Below are 24370 nucleotides of genomic sequence, written 5' to 3' on the forward strand. Positions count from 1 at the left end.
CAGTAGTCCACAGCCAAAAAATACCCCTATCCATGTGTATCCTCTTGCGTTAGATAACTTTGGGTCCTTTCTGTCTTTGCTTTATCCTTGCCATTAAGGATTCTGCATCCTGACACTTCCATAATTTGCATTGCAATAATTTGCTCTAATCCTTTTAAGCTTTGGAATGATTATAATCTTTTTCACGTGTGTTAACACTATCACACACACACACTGAAGTGTATACACAAAAAAAAAAAAAGTGATCCAGTTGCAGGAAACCATCCCAAGGTCAATGCACTTTATCTTGAGTTGAATGAATGTTTGTTTTACTTGACTGAAGATAGCAAGGACAAACAAACAACAAACAAGAAGCATTGTATTTACCGTGACTTCCAGACTATTCCAGACTTCCTGAATATAAGCCACACCCACCAAATTTAAAGCGTGGAAAAAATACATATATACATATATGGTACATATATGCAGTGTGTGTGTGTATATATATATATATATATGTATATATATATATATATATATATATATATATATATATATATATGTATATATATATATATGTATATATATATATATATGTATATATATATATATGTATATATATATATATATATATATATATGTATATATGTATATGTATATATATATGTATATATATATATATGTATATATATATATATATGTATATATGTATATATGTATATGTATATATATATATATATATATATATGTATATATGTATATGTATATATATATATATATATATATATATATATATATGTATATATATATATATATATATATATATGTATATATATATATATATGTATATATATATATATATATATATATGTATGTATATATGTATGTATATATATATATATATATATATATATATATGTATGTATATATATATATATATATATATATATATATATATATATATATATATATATATATATATATATGTATGTATGTATATATATATATATATATATATATATATATATATATATATATATATATATATATGTATGTATATATATATATATATATATATATATATATATATATATATATATATATATATATATATATATATATATATATATAATAACCAGCACAGAAAGATTTCTAGATCTTCCAGAATCTGCACCTATTCCAGCTGTAATTCTTTGGATTTTTCTTCATGTGGAAACGGTCTGTTTTAATTTATTACATCCACGGACTGTCTTCAGGCATGCCCAATCCTTAGGTGCTTAGGATGTTATAAACAGTATAGGAGTTGATAGGAAATGTATCTTTTTAAAATGTCCGCTTTTAACATACAGACAGATGTGTTGGATCCCGAATCCGATCCAGAAGTAGAGACTGCACAGTCTCTAATTTTCTGAAGAAAAGAGGTTACTTGAAAACATCTCTCGATACTAAGTAGTATTTTAGAGTTTTCTACAGCATCTCTATACTTTTTTGCAGGACTACCAGTGTTTAAAAAAGAGCCATTGATTGTGGTGGGAAACGGCTTTTAGCAACACTGCTCCCAGAATGCACACTGTATAATGCTACACAGACAACTACTGTTCTTGCATTACACAAAATAAATACAGTCAGGACACTAATAAATTAACTTACTGCTTCTGACTCTTCCACACGACCAAGTAACGTTGGAAAGGCGTCAGGCTTCAGCAAGTTTGTCGGCTAGTCCAGCTGCATACTGGCTCATGTTTATACAACAGTCCAGTGTGAAATGCCGTCAACAAATCTTTTTCTTTTGCTGGTCGGATTTAGGAACTCCCAACCATTACACCCGAAGAAACACTTCCTGGGGGCCATTCCTAATAATGTAAACATAGAAGCAGAACTCGGGGAGAGCGGGGGAAGCAGCGCTTGGGGGAGAGCAGAGAGCGTATCTGGCCTACAGTGCACACCCATATAAGGAAGCCTGCCCATGTGTGACATCATACACCTCCAGTTTTACTAAGCCCTCTGATACAGAGCGTTTTGAGCCGGCCCATTTGTAGGTCAGAAAAGTGAAAAAAGCACATTATGTCCCCCAAAATAGTTTTTTGATACACCGATTAATCTAACGATAAATTTTAAAATCAGATTTGATTCGATTTCGTCGATTATCGCTCCATAATTTGACCTAGCAATTAATGCTAATTTATTGCCATGAATAAAACACAAATATATTCTTTCCAATATATTTTATTAGCAAGTTAATTCATTCATTTTCTACAGCTTTTCCTCACGAGGATCGCGGGGAGTACACCCTGGACTGGTTGCCAGCCAATTACAGGGCAAGTATAGACAAACAACCATTCACACTCACATTCATACCTATGGACAATTTGGAGTCTGTAATTAACCTAGCATGTTTTTGGAATGTGGGAGGAAACCGCAGTACCCGGAGAAAACCCACGCATGAACGGGGAGAACATGCATCTCCTAGCTGTGATGCCCGCACGCTAACCAATAGGCCACCGCGCAGCCCTCGAAGCAATTAGTCATTGGAAAACGACTTATAGAAATATCACTCAGGTTCACATCAAACAAAGCATATATTTCTCTCAATTGTTTATCAGGTCACAGTCGTTCAGTTGCTTGCGTGCTCTGCTGAACATCTTGTCATGTCTCGCAGATTAAGTGCGGTTGATTCAAACAGGATTTGTCTCCACAGCTGCCTATATTGTCGTGTAATAGCCTCGCACCTAGCAGAGCAATCACGGCGCTCCATCAAGCTCTGACACATCCATTTGTCACACTCTTCGTGGTCAGGGGGAAAGGAAGATACTCGCACATCCCATCTTTTATTGTATTTTGATGTCATAACAGAACAAATGCTCAATCTTCACCTGTTGTATTGTTTTAATGCATGAGTGTCAGGGAACCAGCAATAAAAAAAAGGATTGGACGAAAATCCTACTTGACGTGCGTGTTCAAATGGGACTTGGGAAATGGAAATATAAAAAAAATGAGATTGATCCATAAGGAGATGACATTTGAATCCTGGCGATCGATTTAATCAATTTACAAGCATGCATCGGCAATAAATCATACACGGTTGGGTTATTTAGTGTCTGTCATTCAGATACACTATGATTTCACTGAAATGCTTTGTTTTGAAATATAAATCATTCATTCATTCATTTTCTACCGCTTTTTCCTCACGAGGGTCGCGGGGGTGCTGGAGCCTATCCCAGCTCTCTTTGGGTGAGAGGCGGGGTACACCCTGGACTGGTCGCCAGCCAATCACAGGGCACATATAGACAAACAACCATTCACACTCACATTCATACCTATGGACAATTTGGAGTGGCCAATTAACCTAGCATGTTTTTGGAATGTGGGAGGAAACCGGAGTACCCGGAGAAAACCCACGAATGCACGGTGAGAACATGCAAACTCCACACAGAGATGGCCGAGGGTGGAATTGAACCCTTGTCTCCTAGCTGCCGTGCCGCCCCGAAATATAAATCACTCTAATGATAATATTTGTATTTGAAAATACACCTCAAAACAATTTTATTGCCATCAACACAATCAAAACTAATTTAAAATACTGGTAAATGTTGATATTATTTAATTGACTCAGATTTTGCTCCCCAGCATGCTTTTCATTCCATGCAGAGAAGGATGAATGGGAGTGTGAAACATCTTGTTTCTTTCTCAGTTCACTGCCCCCGACTCCTTCAGGATCCAAGCCTGCACATAAGAAAATGAGTTGTGGTATTTGGGGTCAGAGGATGGTGCCTGTTACAAGGCTAAGGTTTTGCTGGGGTCGAACAATTAGTCTGGCAAGCTTTCTAAAAATGCACTTATCATATTATACAAAGTCAGGGGAAGCTGTAAGCTGTGCTTTTGCCGCTTGTTCCATTCTCTGTCCGTGTGTGTGTGTGTGTGTGTGCGCTGCTCTCTCTGGCCTGATTGATCGAAAAGACCAGACAATCCCATCTTGTCTGCATCCATTTCCAGTCAGCCTAGTGCAGGCGTTGCACGCTGGAGTCAAGTGGCTTTGGGCAGAATAGACGTTGCTCCCAATTTCACTAGAAAGACAGACTGGCGGATCTGTGCATTGACAGCACAAGGTTAAATAATGTCACAGCATGCATTACTCACTTTTTTCCTCCCTATGAACTAATGATGATACTAAGATGATACTAATGATACTAAATTTTATTTTAGTTGGAAATAAACACATGACAGATGATTTCATATCACCTTGCGTTTCCCACAGTACTCATGGATGTCTTACATACCATGGTTACAACATTCAAGGGTTACAGTACATACTAGGGCTGGGTTAAACGATTATTTTTAACGACTAATCTACAAAATAGTTTTTTGATACACCGATTAAGCTAACGATACATTTTAAAATCAAATTTGATTTTGTTGATTATCTCTCCATAATTTGACTTATATAGCAATTGATGCTAATTTATCGTCATGAATAAAACACAAATATATTCTTTCCAATATATTTTATTAACAAGTTAATTAATTCATTTATTTTCTACCGCTTTTTCCTCACGATGGTGAGGGGTTGCTGGAGCCTATCCCAGCTGTCTTTGGGCGAGAGGCGGGGTACACCCTGGACTGGTCGCCAGCCAATCACAGGGCACATATAGACAAACAACCATTCACACTCACATTCATACCTAAGGACAATTTGAAGTCGCCAATTAGCCTAGCATGTTTTTTGGAGTGTGGGAGGAAACCGGAGTACCCGGAGAAAACCCACGCATGCACGGGGAGAACATGCAAACTCCACACAGAGATGGCTGAGGGTGGTATTGAACCCTGGTCTCCTAGCTGTGAGGACTGCGCGCTAACAACTAGTCCGCCGTGCTTATAACAAGTTAAGAAATGAATTGTATTGAGCAATACAACAATTAATCATTGCAAACAAGGAAAGAAAAAAAGTTGAAAACATACGGTGTCCACACAAGAAGCTCCCGGGTGCTGGTGCATGGCGGTAGTGCTTTTATGTTACGCTATCTCCATTTTGCACCTGTCACAGACAACCGAATCGTTACCTTTACGTGTACAGTACTCCCAAAGATCATTGTAATAGCTACCACTAAGATGTAAGCATGATGAGGAAGTCGTTGATCAACAGACTACTGTCCTCTCTGTATGCAGTCAGAAATCACAAAACACTTGAACACAACACATAACCGCCAGGCTGCTACAGTATCCTTGAAAATGTTGAAGTATCTAATTCTATGAATGCGGCAGTCATAACCAAGCAGGTAGTGCTTTTATTGTTGAGATGGGAAGGTTGCTGGTAATTAATTACGTTCTTGTATTTAGTGTTTGATTACTGTATTTAGAATGTTCTTTATGGGTTCTGTGTACAGTGTGAGTAACCTAAGGTTAAATTACACTTTACAATTTACACTTGTATTACCCAATATAGTCTACATAACAGACAACATCTGAATGGCTTTTTTGTTTTTGTTCATTCAGCCATTTTTATGATGTATTTTTTCAACTGCGAAACAGTGATTATTTAAGTTTTTTTTTTTTTAAACACGATAGCGTGACGGCACAACGTTCGAACTGCGATGCAGCGAGGGAGTATCACTCATTTTCAGTCTAATAGCTTCTCATAAGACACTCACACAGCACAACTAGAGCTGCATAACATTCACTGAATAGCCATGGAGAAGTCCTGGGAGAAGATAGCAGTTAGACACACTTCAGGGACTGAAGCTGAATGTTTATTAAGGGGAATTATTTCACCTCAAAATGATGGAGGGATGCCTGAATGCACCACAAAACACCTGTAATGGAGATTTCACCATTGCAGAACATTATTAGTGTTAGTGTTTTGTCATAGTTTTAACAGATAGTCCCATGATCTAACTGTAGGTGTTTTCATAGAGCCACCCTATCTACTCTAACATGCTGTAATGAGTGTCAGTGGTGGTATAATATGTCAAAGTAGCATATTCTACCTTGTTCAAAACACTAACCGGAGTTCCAGGGGGACACTTATTATTTCCAAAATAGCAAAAGGCCCGCATGAAAGAAAAGAAATATGAGATTGAGCTCCTGCCTTGCTGCTGAATTGTAAACCTTAGTGCAGAAAAAGAAAATATTATGATGAGAAAAATATCAGAGGATGTCTGAAATTGCTTGATATTTTGCAACACTCTTAGGCAACCTATGATTGAATTTTTTTTTTTGCGTGTGTGCTTTTTTTTCTTCTTTCACCTTAGCTTTAAATTGAATCCTGGTACTGTTGACTGGGAAAAAAAACACTGTGCAACTATTATTATTAACTATTAACTTTCTACCTTTTTGTCGCCGTTTTTCTTATTCTTTTAGAAATGTTTCCCTGAAAGAACATTTAAAGACAAAATTATTCTGCACCGCTTCCCTCAGCGCATATTTATCTGAGACTTACTGTTCCTGTCTGTCTGCGACTTTGCCATCATCTTTATCTCTTTGTTTTTATTACATCTCTCCTTGCATTCGCATCCGTCTGTCTCTCTGACAACCTCCTCTCAACAGTGAGTGGCGGCTCGTGAAAACAAAGAGAAGATGTTCAATGAACGCTCCCTCAAAGTTTGCACACAAAACATGCACACAGCACACTGCATTTTTAAAGATTATATAGTAATCCCTCATTTATCACTGTTAATTGGCTCCAGAGCCATGATTAGTTAATTTCCATGAATTAGGATTTCCATATCATCACAATGCGTCTTCTGAATTTGTTAGTTCATTTAGCCATTTTTTGCTTGTAAATACTTCATCCATGAATTAGTCAAATGTACTATATACTACATTTCAGCAAATTGTACGTATTTTTTCATAAATGAATCATTTTCAAGCATGAAAGGCATCCAAAAAATGGATTCAAAGATATTCTTGTACAGTATGCAGCATTCTACAGTGGTCACTCTTAGTAATGTTATTGTAATGTTGGATGAGACACACAAACACCAGACTTGATAGCCAGAACAACAGGCTTTTTATTGCAGGTTTGAATTATCTCATAACAATTACAATACAATACGCTAATAAAAACATAGGCTACTGTTGCGGCCGTGAAACCCAAGCCAAGTTTAAACATGACTTTGAACCCTCAACGTTATTTCCTGTCCGCCTGGCAACTCGGCTCGCCCAGGTAACACATTTATAGCACCACAAGCACAAATCTTATTTATGTCTTAAGAGGGAACTGCACTTTTTGGGGAATTTTGGCTAGGGGGAAGTAGGCGTCGTACCTTGTTGACAAGGAAGTAGCGTTAGTTCCGATCAATGGGTCCCTAAAATCTTGTTAAGATGTTCCGGTAATGTTTTAAACCATCAAAATCTGGCAAGATACTGTAAATATTACATGATATCATCAAAGTACTTCTTCTTGCATGATCACAGCATGTATATAAAAGGATAAAATCGTTTGTAGTCGGAATGGGTCTCCCAATGACGTCCATTGTTAGCTAGTTCATATTAACTTGTTATGATGCACAGAAAAAGGAAATAAATATGTTTTCATGTTTCATGTAAGGATTGTAAACAATGGGCAAAATTCCCCCCAAAAGTGCAGTCCCCTTTACTAATTGGGTAATGTGAGTGTAAAGGTGAATATAGGGGTGTTATTCTATGTCTAGAGGGCTCTAATAATGTTGAAAATTGTACTTAAAAGGTATTTTAAGGTTTATATATAAGGTTTATACTGTAGTGGTAGGTTACCGGGACATAATTCACCACCCGGAAGGGTGGGCGCAAGGGACGGGGGTTTTCCGCTTCCTGTTGTGGTTGAGAGACGGGGCTTTCATGTCTTACGTAGCAAAGAGTGCAAGTTAATGTTTGCAAGAAAAATTAAAAAAAGTTTTCTCCCAAATTCGACACTCCGCCTCACACTCCAGTTCTTTGGCGCTTCAATACGTATATAAAATATATTAAAATATGAGATTAAGTCATGATTTAATTCAAACAGTACCACTAAAAAGTAAAATGAGATTATGCAACTAAAGAATGTTCTCATATAGTCAAATGGTATTTATCCTAATATCCATATTACATGAAATACTGCTGGAACATAGTCAATATGAAAAATTCTAATCATAACCATTCTCGTCAGACAAATTCAATAATTTAAGTTTGGGAGAAAATGAGAAAGCAATGACCTTTTCAGCGATTTGGGATGCTAAAGTTATCTTTATCATTGACTTCCAGTGGTTGAATACACTTTCCAGGAAGAAGTGCTGATTTGAAGATCTGAAGTACACTCCAAAAAGACTTTTAAAGGTCTGCTGCAGGGTAGCGCCACAACACAAAATAGTCTTGTATCATTTTTTTCCCCCTCATTCTTTTTTTAAATATTTTTTTTAAATGCCAACACTATTAACATTCACAAACTGCCCCAAGGAACCTTTTTAAAGAGATACATGAAACACTTTTTGTTTAGAATATGAAAAAGATAACTCAACTTTTAATTAATGTTCTGTATTGACTGAGTTTTATGTGTGTTTGTGCGGCAATATTTCCTCTACCTGGGAGGCCTGGTCTTATCTAAACTGTCTATAGCTACACATGCTCCTGCAGTGTGTGTGTGTGTGTGTGTGTGTGTGTGTGTGTGTGTGTGTTTCACTGCAAGACTGTGTGCAGCCATCACTTTGATCTCACATCAGTCAGAGGCTGCTGAGCACACATTGACATTCCTGCCTGCTTCTGTGGCAAAAATAAAACAACGACCTCCACACCCCACCACCACCACCACCACCGCTACCCCCATTTTCCCACGCATATTTTGTCAGAGCTGATGGGGGATTTTGGGGTGAAGAAAGGTCTCTGGTCTGCATCCATTCAGATGAAGAGTCTCTCAGTTGAAGTGGAAGGGATGACACGTATCCGTTTAGGCAAATGAGATCAAGAACGGTGACGGGAATCCTGTTTTATCCGGCTGTGGTTCTTCTGCTGGAAGAATGGTATGAATGTAATGACTGTATCTGGAATGAGGCTTGTTTTGCAGATAATGCATATAATGAAGTATTTTACCAGCCATAAAGCCTGAAATGGTGTTTATTGGACCATTTAACCTACTGCATTACTGCATGAGCAAATTGCCAAATTCTGAAATGCCTTCATCTTCTGATGTACTCCCATTTCCTACACCAGGGGTCTCAAACTCAATTTACTTGGGGGCCACTGGAGCTCGGGTCTGGGTGAGACTGGGCCGCATCAGGTTTTCCCAAAAAAAACAAAAAAACGCATTTATTAAAAACAAAAAAAAAATTAAAAACTTTGCTTTGGTTCCAATGTTCTACAAAAAAAGCTCTGATAAAACATTCCACTGTTCTCAAATATCTTACTTTTTATTTTTCTACACAAAATAAGATGAAAAATAAATAAATAAAGAATGAAGAAAATCAATCAATCAGTAATAAATAAATATAATAATAATAATAAAACGGCAAATAATAAAAACTTAAGAAACCACATATAGTTGGTGGGTAGACAAATTATTTTTTTCAGATTAAAATTAACAAAGCATTATTAGAGCCCTGTAGACATGACAAAACACGACTATAGTCACATTTATACTCTTTTTATTTACAACATATTGCGCAACTGCAGGGTCTTGAGACACATGCTAACTCGCAAACTAGAGAGCTAGCGACCTAAACGGTAGCCTTCAAGTTATTTCCTTTAAACTTAAATAGCTAAAAACTTACCACTTCCACACGGATAGGGAAGATAACTATTAACAGTTATTTAACCTTTAACATGAACATTAATCAAACGTAATAATTTTTTCTGGGTACATGATACCATACAGCATCCATATCAAACTTGCGCGGGCCGCACTAACATTAAACTTTCATATCAAGGCGGGGGCCTCAAACTACTGTCCTGCGGGCCACATTTGGCTCGCGGGCCACGTGTTTGAGACCCCTGTCCTACACAATCCTTGACTGGCTTCAATGGCACCTGCCGATATGGACGCATTTTTCATGCATGTTGAATATGAAAATATGCTATGCATATATGCACAGCGGTAAACAATCACTGGCTCGTCCCCTTCCAAACCCTCAAGCAGAGCTTCCCATGCATCTCCAATAAAATCCTCGAGTTGTGACGATGCTGACCAACCAAACTGCTGTTTTGGATCTAGATAGTTAGATTGTTTGTCTAATTAGATTGATTGATTGTTAGATATTATTATTATTATTATACAGTATTGATTTCAGCCTAGTAACTTCTCATAGGGGGCTGCGCAGCGGTTGAGTGGTTAGCGCACAGACCTCACAGCTAGGAGACCAGGGTTCAATTCCACCCTCGGCCATCTCTGTGTGGAGTTTGCATGTTCTCCCCGTGCATGCGTGGGTTTTTTCCGGGTACTCCGGTTTCCTCCCACATTCCAAAAACATGCTAGGTTAATTGGCGATTCCAAATTGTCCATAGGTATGAATGTGAGTGTGAATGGTTGTTTGTCTATATGTGCCCTGTGATTGGCTGGCCACCAGTCCAGGGTGTACCCCGCCTCTCGCCCGAAGACAGTCGGGATAGGCTCCAGCACCCCCGCGACCCTCGTGAGGATAAACGGTAGAAAATGAATGAATGAATGAATTTCTCATAGGCCTTCTGGACATACTACACTCACACAGCACAATCAGAGTTACGCAACTGGCTGATGGACAAAGGTGTATCCAAAGTGCGGTAAAGGGGCTGTTTGAAATAGTTTTTTAAACCTGAAAAATTGGGAAAAACACAGCAAAAGGCGTAATATAATGAGAGAAAACTAAAATCTTTATGTTAATCTTTGCAGGCAGGATGGAACGGGTGGAGACAAGTGTCAGGCATGATGTGTGATAGTTTCAGCTAAAATGAAAGGAAAGGTATACAAAACTGTGGTGAGACCAGCCATGTTGTTTGGTCTAGAGACAGTGCCACTGAGGAAAAAACAGGAAGCAGAACTGGAGGTAGCATAGATGAGAATGCTTCGGTTTTCATTGGGAGTGACCAGGATGGATAGGATCAGGAAGGAGTACATCAGAGTGACATTACATGTTAGAGGCCTTGGAGATAAAGTCAGAGAGGCCAGACTGAGATGGTTGGGACATGTCCAGAGGAGAGAGAGTGAATATATTGGTAGAAGGATGCTGCCAGGTAGGAGGAGGTTTATGGATGTAGTGAAGGACGACATGGGGTGTGAGAGAGACAGATGCAGAAGACAGGAGGAGATTGATTTACTGTGGCAACCCCTGAAGGGAAAAGCCCAAAGAGAAATAAGAAGATTGCGCAATATGTTCTCTTTAAATAGCCAAATTTTATTTTGCTTTTATACAAAATAAGAAAAAGTCCCACTCACTTTGGTGGGTAACAAAATGCTATCAAAATCAGCAGGCCTGATACCACAGGTGTGGATGCAGGTGTCAGAGCTGGTTATGATCATAAGTGAGCTGATCAGCTTAACAAAAAATTAAATTTTTGCAGTTCATTTAAATATATTTGTTCGTTTACATTCAATATACTTTCTTCCAAACTTTCAAGCCTTCAAGTGACTGAAAATGAGATATTTTCCACAGTTGACTTTTGGAGGTCGAGTGGTTAGCGCGCAGACCTCACAGCTAGGAGACCAGGGTTCAATTCCACCCTCGGCCATCTTTGTGTGGAGTTGTGCATGTTCTCCCCGTGCATGCGTGGGTTTTCTCCAGGTACTTTGGTTTCCTCCCACATTCCAAAAACATGCTAGGTTAATTGGCGACTCCAAATTGTCCATAGGTATGAATGTGAGTGTGAATGGTTGTTTGTCTATATGTGTCCTGTGATTGGCTGGCGACCAGTCCAGGGTGTACCCCGCCTCTTGCCCAAAAGACAGCTGGGATAGGCTCCAGCACCCCCGCGACCCTCGAAAATGAATAATATGTGGCTGTAAAAAGTTACGGAATATTAGATTTTTTTCCCAGGGACCACTCTAAGACTTGAATGCGATAGCCAGCTCTGTTTTGTGTACAAAACTGATACAATCAAGTACCTTGCTTGGACAGTAGCAGTAAACGGCAAAGGATCTTAAAATGATTTTCTTTTCAAATGGCTTCAGTTGGTTTCAATACTGCATAGCCTTTTTAAATATTCATACAAAGCCGCAAGGCCAATTAATATTGAGTGTAAAAGTTGTGTCTTGTTGGAATCAATAAGATCTTGATAGGCGGTGGTGCTGATTGCCCTCGGCTTGGTGAAGTATTTGTCACACGCTCAGCAAGCATCCGTTCTTCTGGTTTCTTTTCTCGCCTCTGTTGTCTCTGCATGAAACTGAGACACAGACTAAGAGACACTCACACCCGCAGGACACGGTTCAAATCATAACAGTCTTTACTCAAGAGCCAAGCAGTCATGTATGGGACGGCCGTCGGCAGAAACGAGCCAAAACATGAAAGACACACCAAGTCCCACTAAAAAAAAAAGACTAGAGAAACAAGCTGAGCAGAATACTTTCCCTTTTCAGTTTTTTTTTCTCTTGCATGAAAACCAATGCAGTTATTTTATTATTTCATTATTACAACTATAACTCAGATTTTGATGAAAGTTCGCTATGAGGTCAAAATGCTAATATTTACTACATTTCTCTGACAAACTACATGGACAAAATATAGGATCAACCATCTTGGATGAAACAACAATTAAGTATGAGGTATAGAGACGATGAAAGGCAGACTTGCATGCTAAGACACACAAGGGTATTTGAATCAGTGGATAAGCATGTGGAGGACTTGCTATCTATCTTAAAAATAGCAACTGAGTGTGACACTAACAACAGTGACTCGTAAAATAAAATATAATAATGGACAAAAAACACAGTACAATAACAAAGCATATTTTCCCAACACTGTATAACTAATAGCTGCACAGCTAGGAGATCGGAGTTCGATTCCACCCTCGGGCATCCAGAAGATTGGGGTTCGATTCTTCGCTTGGGCATCTCTATGTGGAGTTTGCATCTTTTCCCCGTGCGTGGGTTTTCTTTGAGTACTCCGGGTATTCCTCCCACATTCCAAAAACATGCATGCTAGGTTAATTGTCAATAGATGGTATAGGTATGAACGTGAGTGTGAATGAATGAATGTATAACTAATGATAAATTGTCCACATCTTTTAAAATGATGTCGTTTCAAGCAATGTTCGTCAACTGGCTAACTCAACCCAAAAATGACCACTGACCCAAATTGCAAAACTCAAATGTGCTCATTTCTAGCAGATATCTGCAGCTGTGTGTCAGACAGCTTCATGTCTTTCACCTCCTGCTCAAGTCTGTTGGAAAAATGGCATCCACTCAGTGATGATGTAGCAAGCTAATAGCATAGACAAAAACAAGAATGTGGAGTGCATTCACAGACATCGGGGCATTATGTGTTTTTTTAATGTATTTATTTATTTATTTTTTTGTATTTATTTTTATGTATTTATTTTAACATATTGCGCAACTGCAGGGTCTTGAGACACATGCTAACTCGCAAACTAGAGAGCTAGCGACCTAAACAGTAGCCTTCAAGTTATTTCTTTTAAACTTAAATAGCCAAAACCTTACCACTTCCACACGGATAGGGAGGATAACTATTAACAGTTATTTAACCTTTAACATGAACATTAATGAAACGTAATAATTTTTTCTGGGTACATGATACCATACAGCCTCCATATCAAACTTGCGCGGGCCGCACTAACATTAAACTTTCATATCAAGGCGGGGGCCTCAAACTAGTGTCCTGCGGGCCACATTTGCCCCGCGGGCCGCGTGTTTGAGACCCCTGATTTAGAGGGAGGATTTATCTTGTGGCATTGTGTCTTGGGGAGCCGTGATACTTGTAATCTTGAAATTCAGCACAGGTTTATATACACAGTCTGATCACAATGCAGTTCTAGAAGTAATATAATTACTTTGTGCAGTCCACGTGGTGTACTGCATTAATATGAGCTCTAAATACAAGCCATCCACGGGTCATATGGGCTGAACTCTATCTTCAGTGCCCTTTGGAGGATGACTGAGGCCTTGACCAACCAGGTGTCACTTTTGTGAGACTGCTCTGGAGATGGCTGCAGCGATGACGGATGGGTGTTCTGGCTCCACCCTGCTGGCTAGCCATTTACGGTGATGGATGCAGGAATGAGACGAGCGCAGGGCCTTTTGGATTTCATTTGCTCGCCGCTGTTAACTTGCCATTATTGATTTAGAGGTGTACTGGTAATGGGCGGCGGGATACCACCCGTGTGTGTTGTAAGTAGAAAGTGATCTATTGATAATCAAAATCCCTAAGTGCTATATCATGACCGCATTAACAACAAAAAAAAATCATTTTATTGTCTATATGGACATTGGGTTTGTAGTTTTTCCTCACTTATAATTCTCATTTGTTGTGTGTTTCCCAAAACTAAAAAGTAAGGTGACACATACTTTCACATCCAGTTGAATCCCAATGAATTCTTTCATGCGCCCCCATTAATGTTGCATACACACTTTGTCTTTCTGCCTTCCGAGGCACTTTAGTTAAAGTAGAAAACAGTCGGTTCATTCGGGGTACAGATTCAATGTGTATTAAATAAAACAAGTGAGAAGTGAAATATAGCTAATAATGCTTTGTCAAAATTTTAAAGCGCTTTAAAACAACCAAACTGCTGTACAGAATAATATATAAAACACATAATAATTGAAGACCAGTCCAGGCTGAAGACAGCTGGGATAGGCTCTAGCACCCCCCGCGACCCTCGTGAGGAAAAAGCGGTAGAAAATGAATGAATGAATGAACATAATTAAAGCACAGAATCTCACAAAAAAAGATTTAAAAATGTATAAAAAGTATAAAATAAATCATTCTTTCAGTTAGTTTTAGTATTTATGATCAAGCCTTGAATAGTTGTCATTTTTCCATGCTGAAATTGTGATACATTTTCAAGGACTGTGAAGCCTTGGTGAGCATATGCCCCAGTTAGCATGTTTTTTGGTTAATGTTGAAAATTTACACCAAAATTTTGCCTCAGTTTGCGGTTTACATTTTCGGGTTGGCATACAATGTTGTGTGTGTCGTGTTATATTATTAATACGCAGCGTTTTTTTTTAGCATCCTGTTAATTCATGACGCTAACCAAGGTTCCACGGCGACCAGCCAGGTTTACAAAAAGTTAATTTAAAGTTGAAAGTTAGTTTCCAATTGCAGTTATAGCTGGTACAAATTCGGACTGTAACCAAAACAAATGCTAACCAAAAAATTTTTTTCCATAAGAAATGACTAAATCAATTTTTTTTTTCATATGGCTTTTTTGGTGGAGTGTTTCCCATTATATGTTCATGACTCATGTTTGGATTGCGGATCATAGGCGAAATTCCAAAAAAAGACAGTTTACTGGAGCTAGGGTCTGGGCAAGGATGGGCCGCATCAGGTTTTCCAAAAAAAAAACAAACAACGCATTTATTAAAAACAGAAAAATATACCAACTTTTTCAGTGCTTTGGTTCCGATTTTCTACAATAAAAGCTCTGATAAAACATTCCACTGTTCTCAAATATCTTCATTTTTATTTTGCTGCACAAAATAAGATGAAAATAAATAAACAAATCAGGAATAAAGAAAATCAATCAATCAGTAATAAATAAATATAATAATAATAAAACGGCAAATAATAAAAACTTAAGAAACCACATATAGTTGGTGGGTAGACAAATTATTTTTTTCAGATTAAAATTAACAAAGCATTATTAGAGCCCTGTAGACATGACAAAACACGACTATAGTCACATTTATACTCTTTATTTACAACATATTGCGCAACTGCAGGGTCTTGAGACACATGCTAACTCGCAAACTAGAGAGCTAGCGACCTAAACGGTAGCCTTCAAGTTATTTCCTTTAAACTTAAATAGCCAAAAACTTACCACTTCCACACGGATAGGGAGGATAACTATTAACAGTTATTTAACCTTTAACATGAACATTAATCAAACGTAATAATTTTTTCTGGGTACATGATACCATACAGCATCCATATCAAACTTGCACGGGCTGCACTAACTCTCATATCAAGGCGGGGGCCTCAAACTAGTGTCCTGCGGGCCACATTTGGCCCGCGGGTCGCGTGGTTGAGACCCCTGGTTTAAAGTAAATAAGAAAATTTAATAAATTAATAATGCAAGAAGATGATATGTAGTCATACAAAAAAAATTTAAATTGATCCTAAATGGTGCCATCCTTACGCCTCTTTATAGATACCAAGATGTACATCACAAGGCTGTATAGTGGACCATCTTTTTAACATATTAATAGTTTTCATCTATACCACCTCTCATGTACGTACAAGGTCATGGGGAAGTGAGAGTCTGTCTCTCCTGACAATGAGTGAGAGGCGGGTGTACCCAGAACGTATATTGTCAATCTAACACACTGAAACAGACAGTAATCACGCTGTTCTTTCCGGGGGCATTGCACTGTTGTGGTTTATTACCAAACATTTGTCAAGTTACAGAAAACACTCTTATGTTTTGTAATTGACCAATCACGCACACAATGTAATTTCATTATTTTTTTTCTCATGGTCCACATCAAGTTCGCCAAAGAGTACGTAGTCTTGATCCATCCATCCCCTCCTAATACCGATTACTGTCCTCATCTGTGTGGGGTGTATGCTTGTGTGTGAGCGTTCTAACGGTGAAAGATTTTCATCCATCACAGAGGGCGACTCTACGGCTTAAATAAAGATATCTCAATCCCTGTGACAGTTACGACACACACACACACACACATATAAGCTTAAGTCAGTAAGTACATGTGTACGGCAAAAGACAAAGACAGAGTGAAGAAAGCTTCAGGTAGACACATGAGATATGAGAGAAGAGATAGCGTAGAGGAGTTGATGGATGAGAAAGAAAAAATAGATACCAATACCAACCAAGATGTACTATATTTTTTATAGTTTTTATATTTTTTTTAAATATTTTTTTCAACAATATCTTTTACGTACGGTACAGTGGAACTTTGTTCACCATATGCATAATTTTTGGTTAATGATGGAAATATATGCAAAAATGGGGCCTCCATTTGTGTACATTTCACAGTTAACGGACTATAATTAATGCTTCTTGTCGTGTTCTTAATAGTCCAACTGTGGCTAAGGTATTTCATGGTGTGGTGAGCTTGCAGTTGATGGACCATCAATAAATTACTATTGCGTTGAAGAGCCTTGTTTGTTTTTTCCAAAAAGTCATTGATCAATAACCATGTCCAATGACTAATCCTACCCTAAAAGTATTTTATTTTTTGCAGGATTAGGGACCTGACTCAAAGAGATTTGTTACAAAAGCCATACTGTGTAATGAAAATGTAAATTCAGCAATACTTTGGTTACATACATGATTTTTTATGCTTTGAATAGCTATTTTTATAACTACATTCAATTCTACAAATTGTAACAAAAGCTTTTATTTCATATATGTATTGTATGTACTGAATAGGATCGGATTGACAAGACTACAAAACAAATCAGATCAGATCGGAAGCCAAATGATGTGAATTATGACATCAATAATATGAACCAACCAGAAACAGTTAGTGGTTCGTATCGTAACAAAAATGTTGATTAATCAGTGTTTTGCAAAGTCAAAGATGTGTGTTAATATCTTGTTTTACCTAAAACACAAATATAATAGATTTGCCTTCATGGATGACCTGAGAAATTAATCAATATTCACATTCGAGAGACTGAAATCCGAGGATATTTAATGTTTAAAATCAGAAAACGATTAATCAAATACCAAAATAGTTAATTCATTCATTCATTCATTTTCTACCGCTTTTTCCTCACAAGGGTCGCGGGGGTGCTGGAGCCTATCCCAGCTGTCTTCGGGCGAGAGGCGGGGTACACCCTGGACTGGTCGCCGGCCAATCACAGGGCACATATAGACAAACAACCATTCACACTCACATTCATACCTATGGACAATTTGGAGTGGCAAATTACAAAATAGTTAATTGAATGATGAATTAATCATCGATTTATGTATTAATTGTTGCAGCTCTAATTGTTTTAGCATGGAAAATGGAACCGGAAGTCATTGTCCACCAGCTCAGTCGCCCGTCTATGATGTCATCAGCAGTTGACTCTGTAGTGTCCGTTTTTCTTATTTCCAATTTTTTTCTTTTCTTTTTTTCTTTTATTCTTATTTCTTCGTGGTTGTTTTTGTTAACAAACAAGCCTGGAAGTGACGTTAAATGCTCAGTTTTGGTTACCAATTTTTTTTTCTTCATTTCATCACTTGATTTGCTTAGCGTATGTTTCGATTTAAGTCAGACGTTCTGGGACAGATTAATGAGGTTCCATAATATGTAGAAAATAGGTCTACTGTACAAAAGTACCAATTCTGTTATGGTCACAAATTACTAGAGTGCCATTTGGTCCTCCAACTCATAACAAAAGTGAAAAATTGCACAGCAGTCAGTTAACCTGTTACTTCCTTGTTTATGGAGGATAACCAACATACAGGCAGTGTCTTTACGATTGTTGGGGCAAAAGGATCCATTAACACCAATGCATCCTCTTTACAAGGTTTTGATAACTGAATGTGTCCCACTGTGAACTGGAAAAGAACTGCGGTGAAAACCGATCATTAAAACAACAAAAAATGGTGGCGGTCAAAAACTTTACTAAATAGATATGAAAATGCTCTTTTATTGTATTTAACAACCTTGGACCCAGAGCTAAGTGCTACTAAAAGTTTTAGTATCACTAAATGCTTAAGTCTGATGGGAGATGAGCAAATCGGGTTATGACTCCAGTTAAAAGGACAGTTGAGGTCCACGTTTCAATAAAACGCCCTCGGAGCCTTTCGACTGTGAGATGATGAAGTGATAGATTATGAAGCTATTGTTTTCAAGATGCAGACATATTTCCACGGCCATATGGACCTGAGAGGAAGCTGTTGAAAATTGCATTCTGTGTCTTCACTTCCTTTTTTAAACTGCGGTTTTGCATATCTATTATCATCGTAAATGCAGGTTCCAAATGGGAAACTGCTAGCATTTAACTTGTAATTAAGGAAACACAGGTCATTCTATTAGGACCAAATATAAAACATACCTGGACCAATTCAATGGAAAAATTAATATTCAACATCTGCCATGACGGAATGCTCGATTTTTGATAAATACTTTGTGTTTTGCCGTTTTATTTCTTGAATTCAATACTGTTTTTTTTAAGCAAATACAATTGTGTCCATCCATCTTCTATGCCCCTTATCGTTTGCCCAATGCTTTCTTGTGGTGGAGTCATGAATACTGACCTTAGCTGATGCAAGTGAGGTCTACAGTTCTTTGGATGTTATTGTGGGGTCTTTCGTGACCTCTTAGATGAGTCATCACTATACTCGCGGGGTAATTTTGATTGGTCGGCCACTCCTGGGAAGATTTATCACTGTTACATGATCTTGTCATTTGTGAATAATTGCTCTCACTGTGGTTTGCTGGAGTCCCAAAGCTTTAGAAAAGGCTCTGTACCCTTTTCCAGACTGATTTCAATTACTTTCACTAAGGGGGGCAATCACTTTTTCACACAGGGTCATCATGTAGGTTTGGATTCTTTTCATCATTAATGTGTTGCCACTGGCTACTATTTACATTTGTTCGATTATATATTGTTTATATGGTTATTAGGGATGTCCGATATTGACTTTTTTGTCAAAAACAAATATGTCGATATTGTTCAACTCTCTATTTCCGATACCAATGTGTGTAACATGACATATGTCCTGTGGTGGAAAGAACACATATATACATGATATACAGTGATAGGCTCCAGCATACCCCTGTGACCCTAGTGAGGATAAGCGGCATAGAAAATTGATGGATGAATGGATGGATGATTGATTCATGCCAACATTTTTGTCTCATGTTGATACTTTGGCAAAGCCGTCAATTCATTCATTCATTCATTTTCTACCGCTTTTCCTCACGAGGGGCGCAGGGGGGTGCTGGAGCCTATCCCAGCTGTCTTTGGTAGAGAGGCGGGGTACACCCTGGACTGGTGGCCAGCCAATCACAGGGCACATATAGACAAACAACCATTCACACTCAAAAAAAAAAAAAATCCAAAAGAGAGTGAGAGAATCAAGTATGCAGAATTGTGTTGCCCTCAACTCATTCAGTGGTTTGCACTGATACATAAATAAATATTATTGGGTTCGCAGTAGTATTTCATGCTTTACATAAATGGCGTCTTTGATTTTGGAATGGCCCTTTTCATAAATTCCAGAAGCAGAGGAGGCACTTTCACTCCTCACAAGGAGTGAGTGCAAAATCACCTTGCATTTTATTACGATCCCAAATGATTGAGCACCCACTGCACGTGACCTCAATCTGGAGGTTGATTTAGATATCAAAAGAGAGCTTCACCTTCAAGTACAGCACTGTAAATTTCAGATAAAAACAAACTGTCAATGTTCAATGAAGGATGGCTTTGTGATGCTTTGTAACTGTCCCAATCCCACTGGTAATAAAACTGATGCTGGCTTGTGAGAAGAGTGGGAATTCCACACCATTGTTTCAGTGGGGGAAATAGTATGTATAGATATGCTTGAGTTTTATCTCATGGTTTTTGTTTTAGTAGTCACATTCATTCATTCATTTCTACCGAGAGGCGGGGTACATCCTGGACTGGTGGCCAGCCAATCACAGGGCACATATAGACAAACAACCATCCACACTCACATTCATACCTATGGACAATTTGGAGTGGCATGTTTTTGGAATGTGGAGAAAACCCACGCATGCACGGGGAGAACATGCAAACTCCACACAGAGATGCCCGAGGATGGAATTGAACCCTGGTCTCCTAGCTGTGAGGTCTGCGCACTAACCACTAGGCCGCCGTGCCGCCCGTAGTCACATATGTAAATGTAATATACACATTTGTTCTGACTGCTGTTTCTACTAGAAATTCATGTTTGGGTACTCAGGACATGCCGAAGGCTTTTTACAAGAACTTTTATGTGAAGTAACTGCCAGATGAAAAGAGGCCAAAGGGGGGGGACTAAAAAAAAAAAAAACACACACAGAAGTGGGCCATCGTACCGCCGTCTAACAAATTACTTTTTTATTAAAGAATGCTGTCTAATAAGAAGAATGACTTACATTTTACAATATGTTAGATACCCCTCTGACACAGCCGTGATGCGTTATAATAAAGTACTCGAAGGCAGAGTCGCTCAGGGCTCTGTCTGACATTGTTACATTGCTTTTTTGTAAGGCGGGAGGAGTTCACTGACTTGCTGAGTTGTCCTTTAGTCCTTTAGAAACAACGGTACTGAAGTTGTTGCTCTTATGATTTTCACTGATTTAGAAAATATTGGAAAAAAAAAAATAAGGGCTGCACGGTGGCGGAGTGGTTAGTGCGCATGCCACACAGCTAGGGGAGCCTAGTTCGATTCCAACCTCAGGTATCTCTGTGTGGAGTTTGCATGTTCTCCGGGTACTCCGGTTTCCTCCCACATTCCAAAAACATGCTAGGTTAATTGGCGACTCCAAATTGTCCATAGGTATGAATGTGAGTGTGAATGGTTGTTTGTCTATATGTGCCCTGTGATTGGCTGGCCACCAATCCTGAAGACAGCTGGGATAGGCCCCAGCACCCCCGCGACCCTTGTGAGGATAAGCGGTAGAAAATGAATTGTACTGATATTTCCCAGTTGGGAGACATGATTAGGGCTGCAACTAACAATCGTTTTCTTAGTCGATTAATCGGAAGCTTGTTGTTTCAATTAATTGAGTAATCGGTTATGCCCTATATGAACCAAATCAATATGAACAAAACACAAATAATTAACTGTTTGGTTTACAAGATATCAGAAAAGAGGCGTAAATGCCGATCACTGTCTTCTAATGTCAAAGCTGATGTGTGTGAATTAAAAATCTTCACATATTTAGTGTTGATTAATTAGCTTATTGATTAATTCATCAATGAATTGTCGCAGCTCTACACAGTTACAGTACATCTGTTGCAAAGGCTTTTGACAGATTTTTTATTACCTCTGTATTGTACTCAAGAGGTTTTTGTCACAATATATTCTGTACTGTACATACGTACTGTATATATGTAGTTATTGTAGTTCATCGTGGATTTTACAATACATTAATTGCAGTTTTGTCACTATCTCAATTTTCTAAAATTGCATTAGCGCTTATGGACAATATTTGGTTGACTGCTAAAGTATTACAGTATAAGTAATGACACCTCAGGTCATATTGTTAATATTGTTAACCCTAATAATGAATATGTAAAAGCAAGCATTCATCCATCATGAGAATTAAGGCAAAGGATCCCCACACATTTGCAATTCAGCCAATTTGCTGTTTGTTGTTATGAATGTTTGTTTTCCTAAACCTTTAGGTTATTTTTTCCGCAGAAAACACACCTATTTGTCGTAAAGTTGATTATTCAGGTAAAATCTACAGCGTTTATGTGGCTGGTCTTGGTTTTTGGTGGGGGCTCGGTCTGGCTGTGTTGGGGGGGTGGGGTTGATGGGTGTTGGAGGCAGTCCCTCTCATTTTCATACATTCTCACAGTTTTAACATAATTCAAATACAAGACATTTGGAAGACTAATTTAAGCACTTTGTGATGTGTAGTATTCTACACTAATGACGACTAGGTGTTACATTAGCCAACACAGGAAGTACTGTACAGAAACCAGAAGTATAACAAAAGGAGCTCTCCCAATGTTAACGTGTGAGTCTATATTATATCTTACATATTTTTATTTTCTTACTATGTCTACTATATTGGGTAACATGAGTGTACTGGTGACTATAGGGGTGTTAGTTCATGTCTAGGGATCTCTAATAATGTTAGAACCCTTATTTAGAAGGCTGCAAACACGTTTTCTATGCTGTTAACTATGAAAATATTCAATTTTTAATTTAGGAATCCTACTTTGTGGAATGTACGTATCACGGTCAAGCCTGGAATCAATTAAGTGTGATAAACGAGGCGTTACTGTATGTAACTTCTATACTGACTTTAATTCCATCTGTTCATTGTTCAGGTTATTAAAAATATATGGGATAAATTCTGTCGCTGAAACTAAGCTAATAATTAAAAGTTACTCTTATTACAAATGCTGAGTCGACATTCAAGAGGTATTTCCCCCATGTGAGGTTACTACGATGAAACAGAGCGGCCTTTACAGGAATACATTTGTGTATAAATTGTCTGTGAAAACCTTTTCATGACATTATCTAGCTCTTCTGTCAACGTTCCTCACAATGAAGATGTTGTTTTTGTCTCAGCCTTTGATTCTGTCTTTTCTTTTCTTCCCAAATCTCTCATTATTTGCTTAGTGGGACGCTATCACAGAGATGGACGAGCACAATCGGCCCATTCACACATTTCAGGTGTGCAACGTAATGGAGCCCAACCAGAACAACTGGCTTCGATCCAACTGGATTTCTCGCCAGGCTGCTCAAAAAATCTATGTAGAGCTTCGTTTCACTTTGCGCGACTGCAACTCCATCCCTTGGGTGTCTGGCACCTGCAAGGAGACCTTTAACCTCTTCTATCACGAGACCGATGAAGCCCACGGCGTAAAATTCAAACCCAATCAGTACACAAAGATCGACACCATCGCTGCAGACGAGAGCTTCACTCAGATGGATCTCGGCGATCGTATTCTGAAGCTCAACACTGAAGTGCGCGAGGTGGGACCGATGACCAAGAATGGCTTCTATCTCGCATTCCAGGACATTGGCGCTTGCATCGCATTGGTGTCAGTGAGGGTTTACTACAAGAAATGCCCGTTCACGCTGAGAAACCTGGCCTCGTTTCCAGACACAGTACCTCGTGTGGACTCGTCTTCGTTGGTGGAGGTGAGGGGCGCATGTATTGACCATGCTGAAGAACGGGACACACCTAAGCTCTTCTGTGGGGCGGATGGAGACTGGTTAGTCCCACTGGGAAGATGTGTCTGCAGTGTTGGCTATGAGGAGGTCGACGGCTCCTGCATTGGTAAGTTTGACAATTTCTCTGGCATTCATAATCCAGACTAAGGATCGACCGATAGGTTTTTTTTGGGGGCCGATGACAATACCGATTTTTTTTCCATCACCCTTAGCCGATGGCCGATTTTGCTTGGGCCGATATTTGTTGCCGATACTGCTTTTGATCCCACAATTTACATGAAAAAATGACCATGATAACAAATATTACAGGTCTCATGATTAAACAAATATTTATTGAAATGTAAACACTGAACACTTTAGGGTTCAGACCACACAAAGCTGCCCCGGCGGATGCCTGACTGTAAATCAGGGGTCTCAAACTCAATTTACTTGGGGGCCACTGGAGCTCGGGTCTGGGTGAGACTGGGCCGCATCAGGTTTT

The 24370-nt window shown here is 38.6% G+C and overlaps 1 protein-coding gene across 5 annotated transcripts in view; it reads left to right on the forward strand.

Moving 5' to 3' along the window:
• The window catches only part of LOC131135553 (ephrin type-A receptor 6-like), a 203413-nt gene that overhangs the window by 36784 nt on the left and 142259 nt on the right, over positions 1-24370 (forward strand). For all 5 annotated transcript variants that reach the window (XM_058081592.1, XM_058081593.1, XM_058081589.1 and 2 more), the window contains one exon: positions 23332-23995. In XM_058081592.1, coding sequence (XP_057937575.1) covers positions 23350-23995 — 646 coding nt within the window. In that variant the 5' untranslated portion in view covers positions 23332-23349. The remainder of the gene's footprint in view (positions 1-23331; positions 23996-24370) is intronic.

Source organism: Doryrhamphus excisus, chromosome 9 (genome assembly GCF_030265055.1).
Source record: "Doryrhamphus excisus isolate RoL2022-K1 chromosome 9, RoL_Dexc_1.0, whole genome shotgun sequence".
NCBI classification, from domain to species: domain Eukaryota; kingdom Metazoa; phylum Chordata; class Actinopteri; order Syngnathiformes; family Syngnathidae; genus Doryrhamphus; species Doryrhamphus excisus.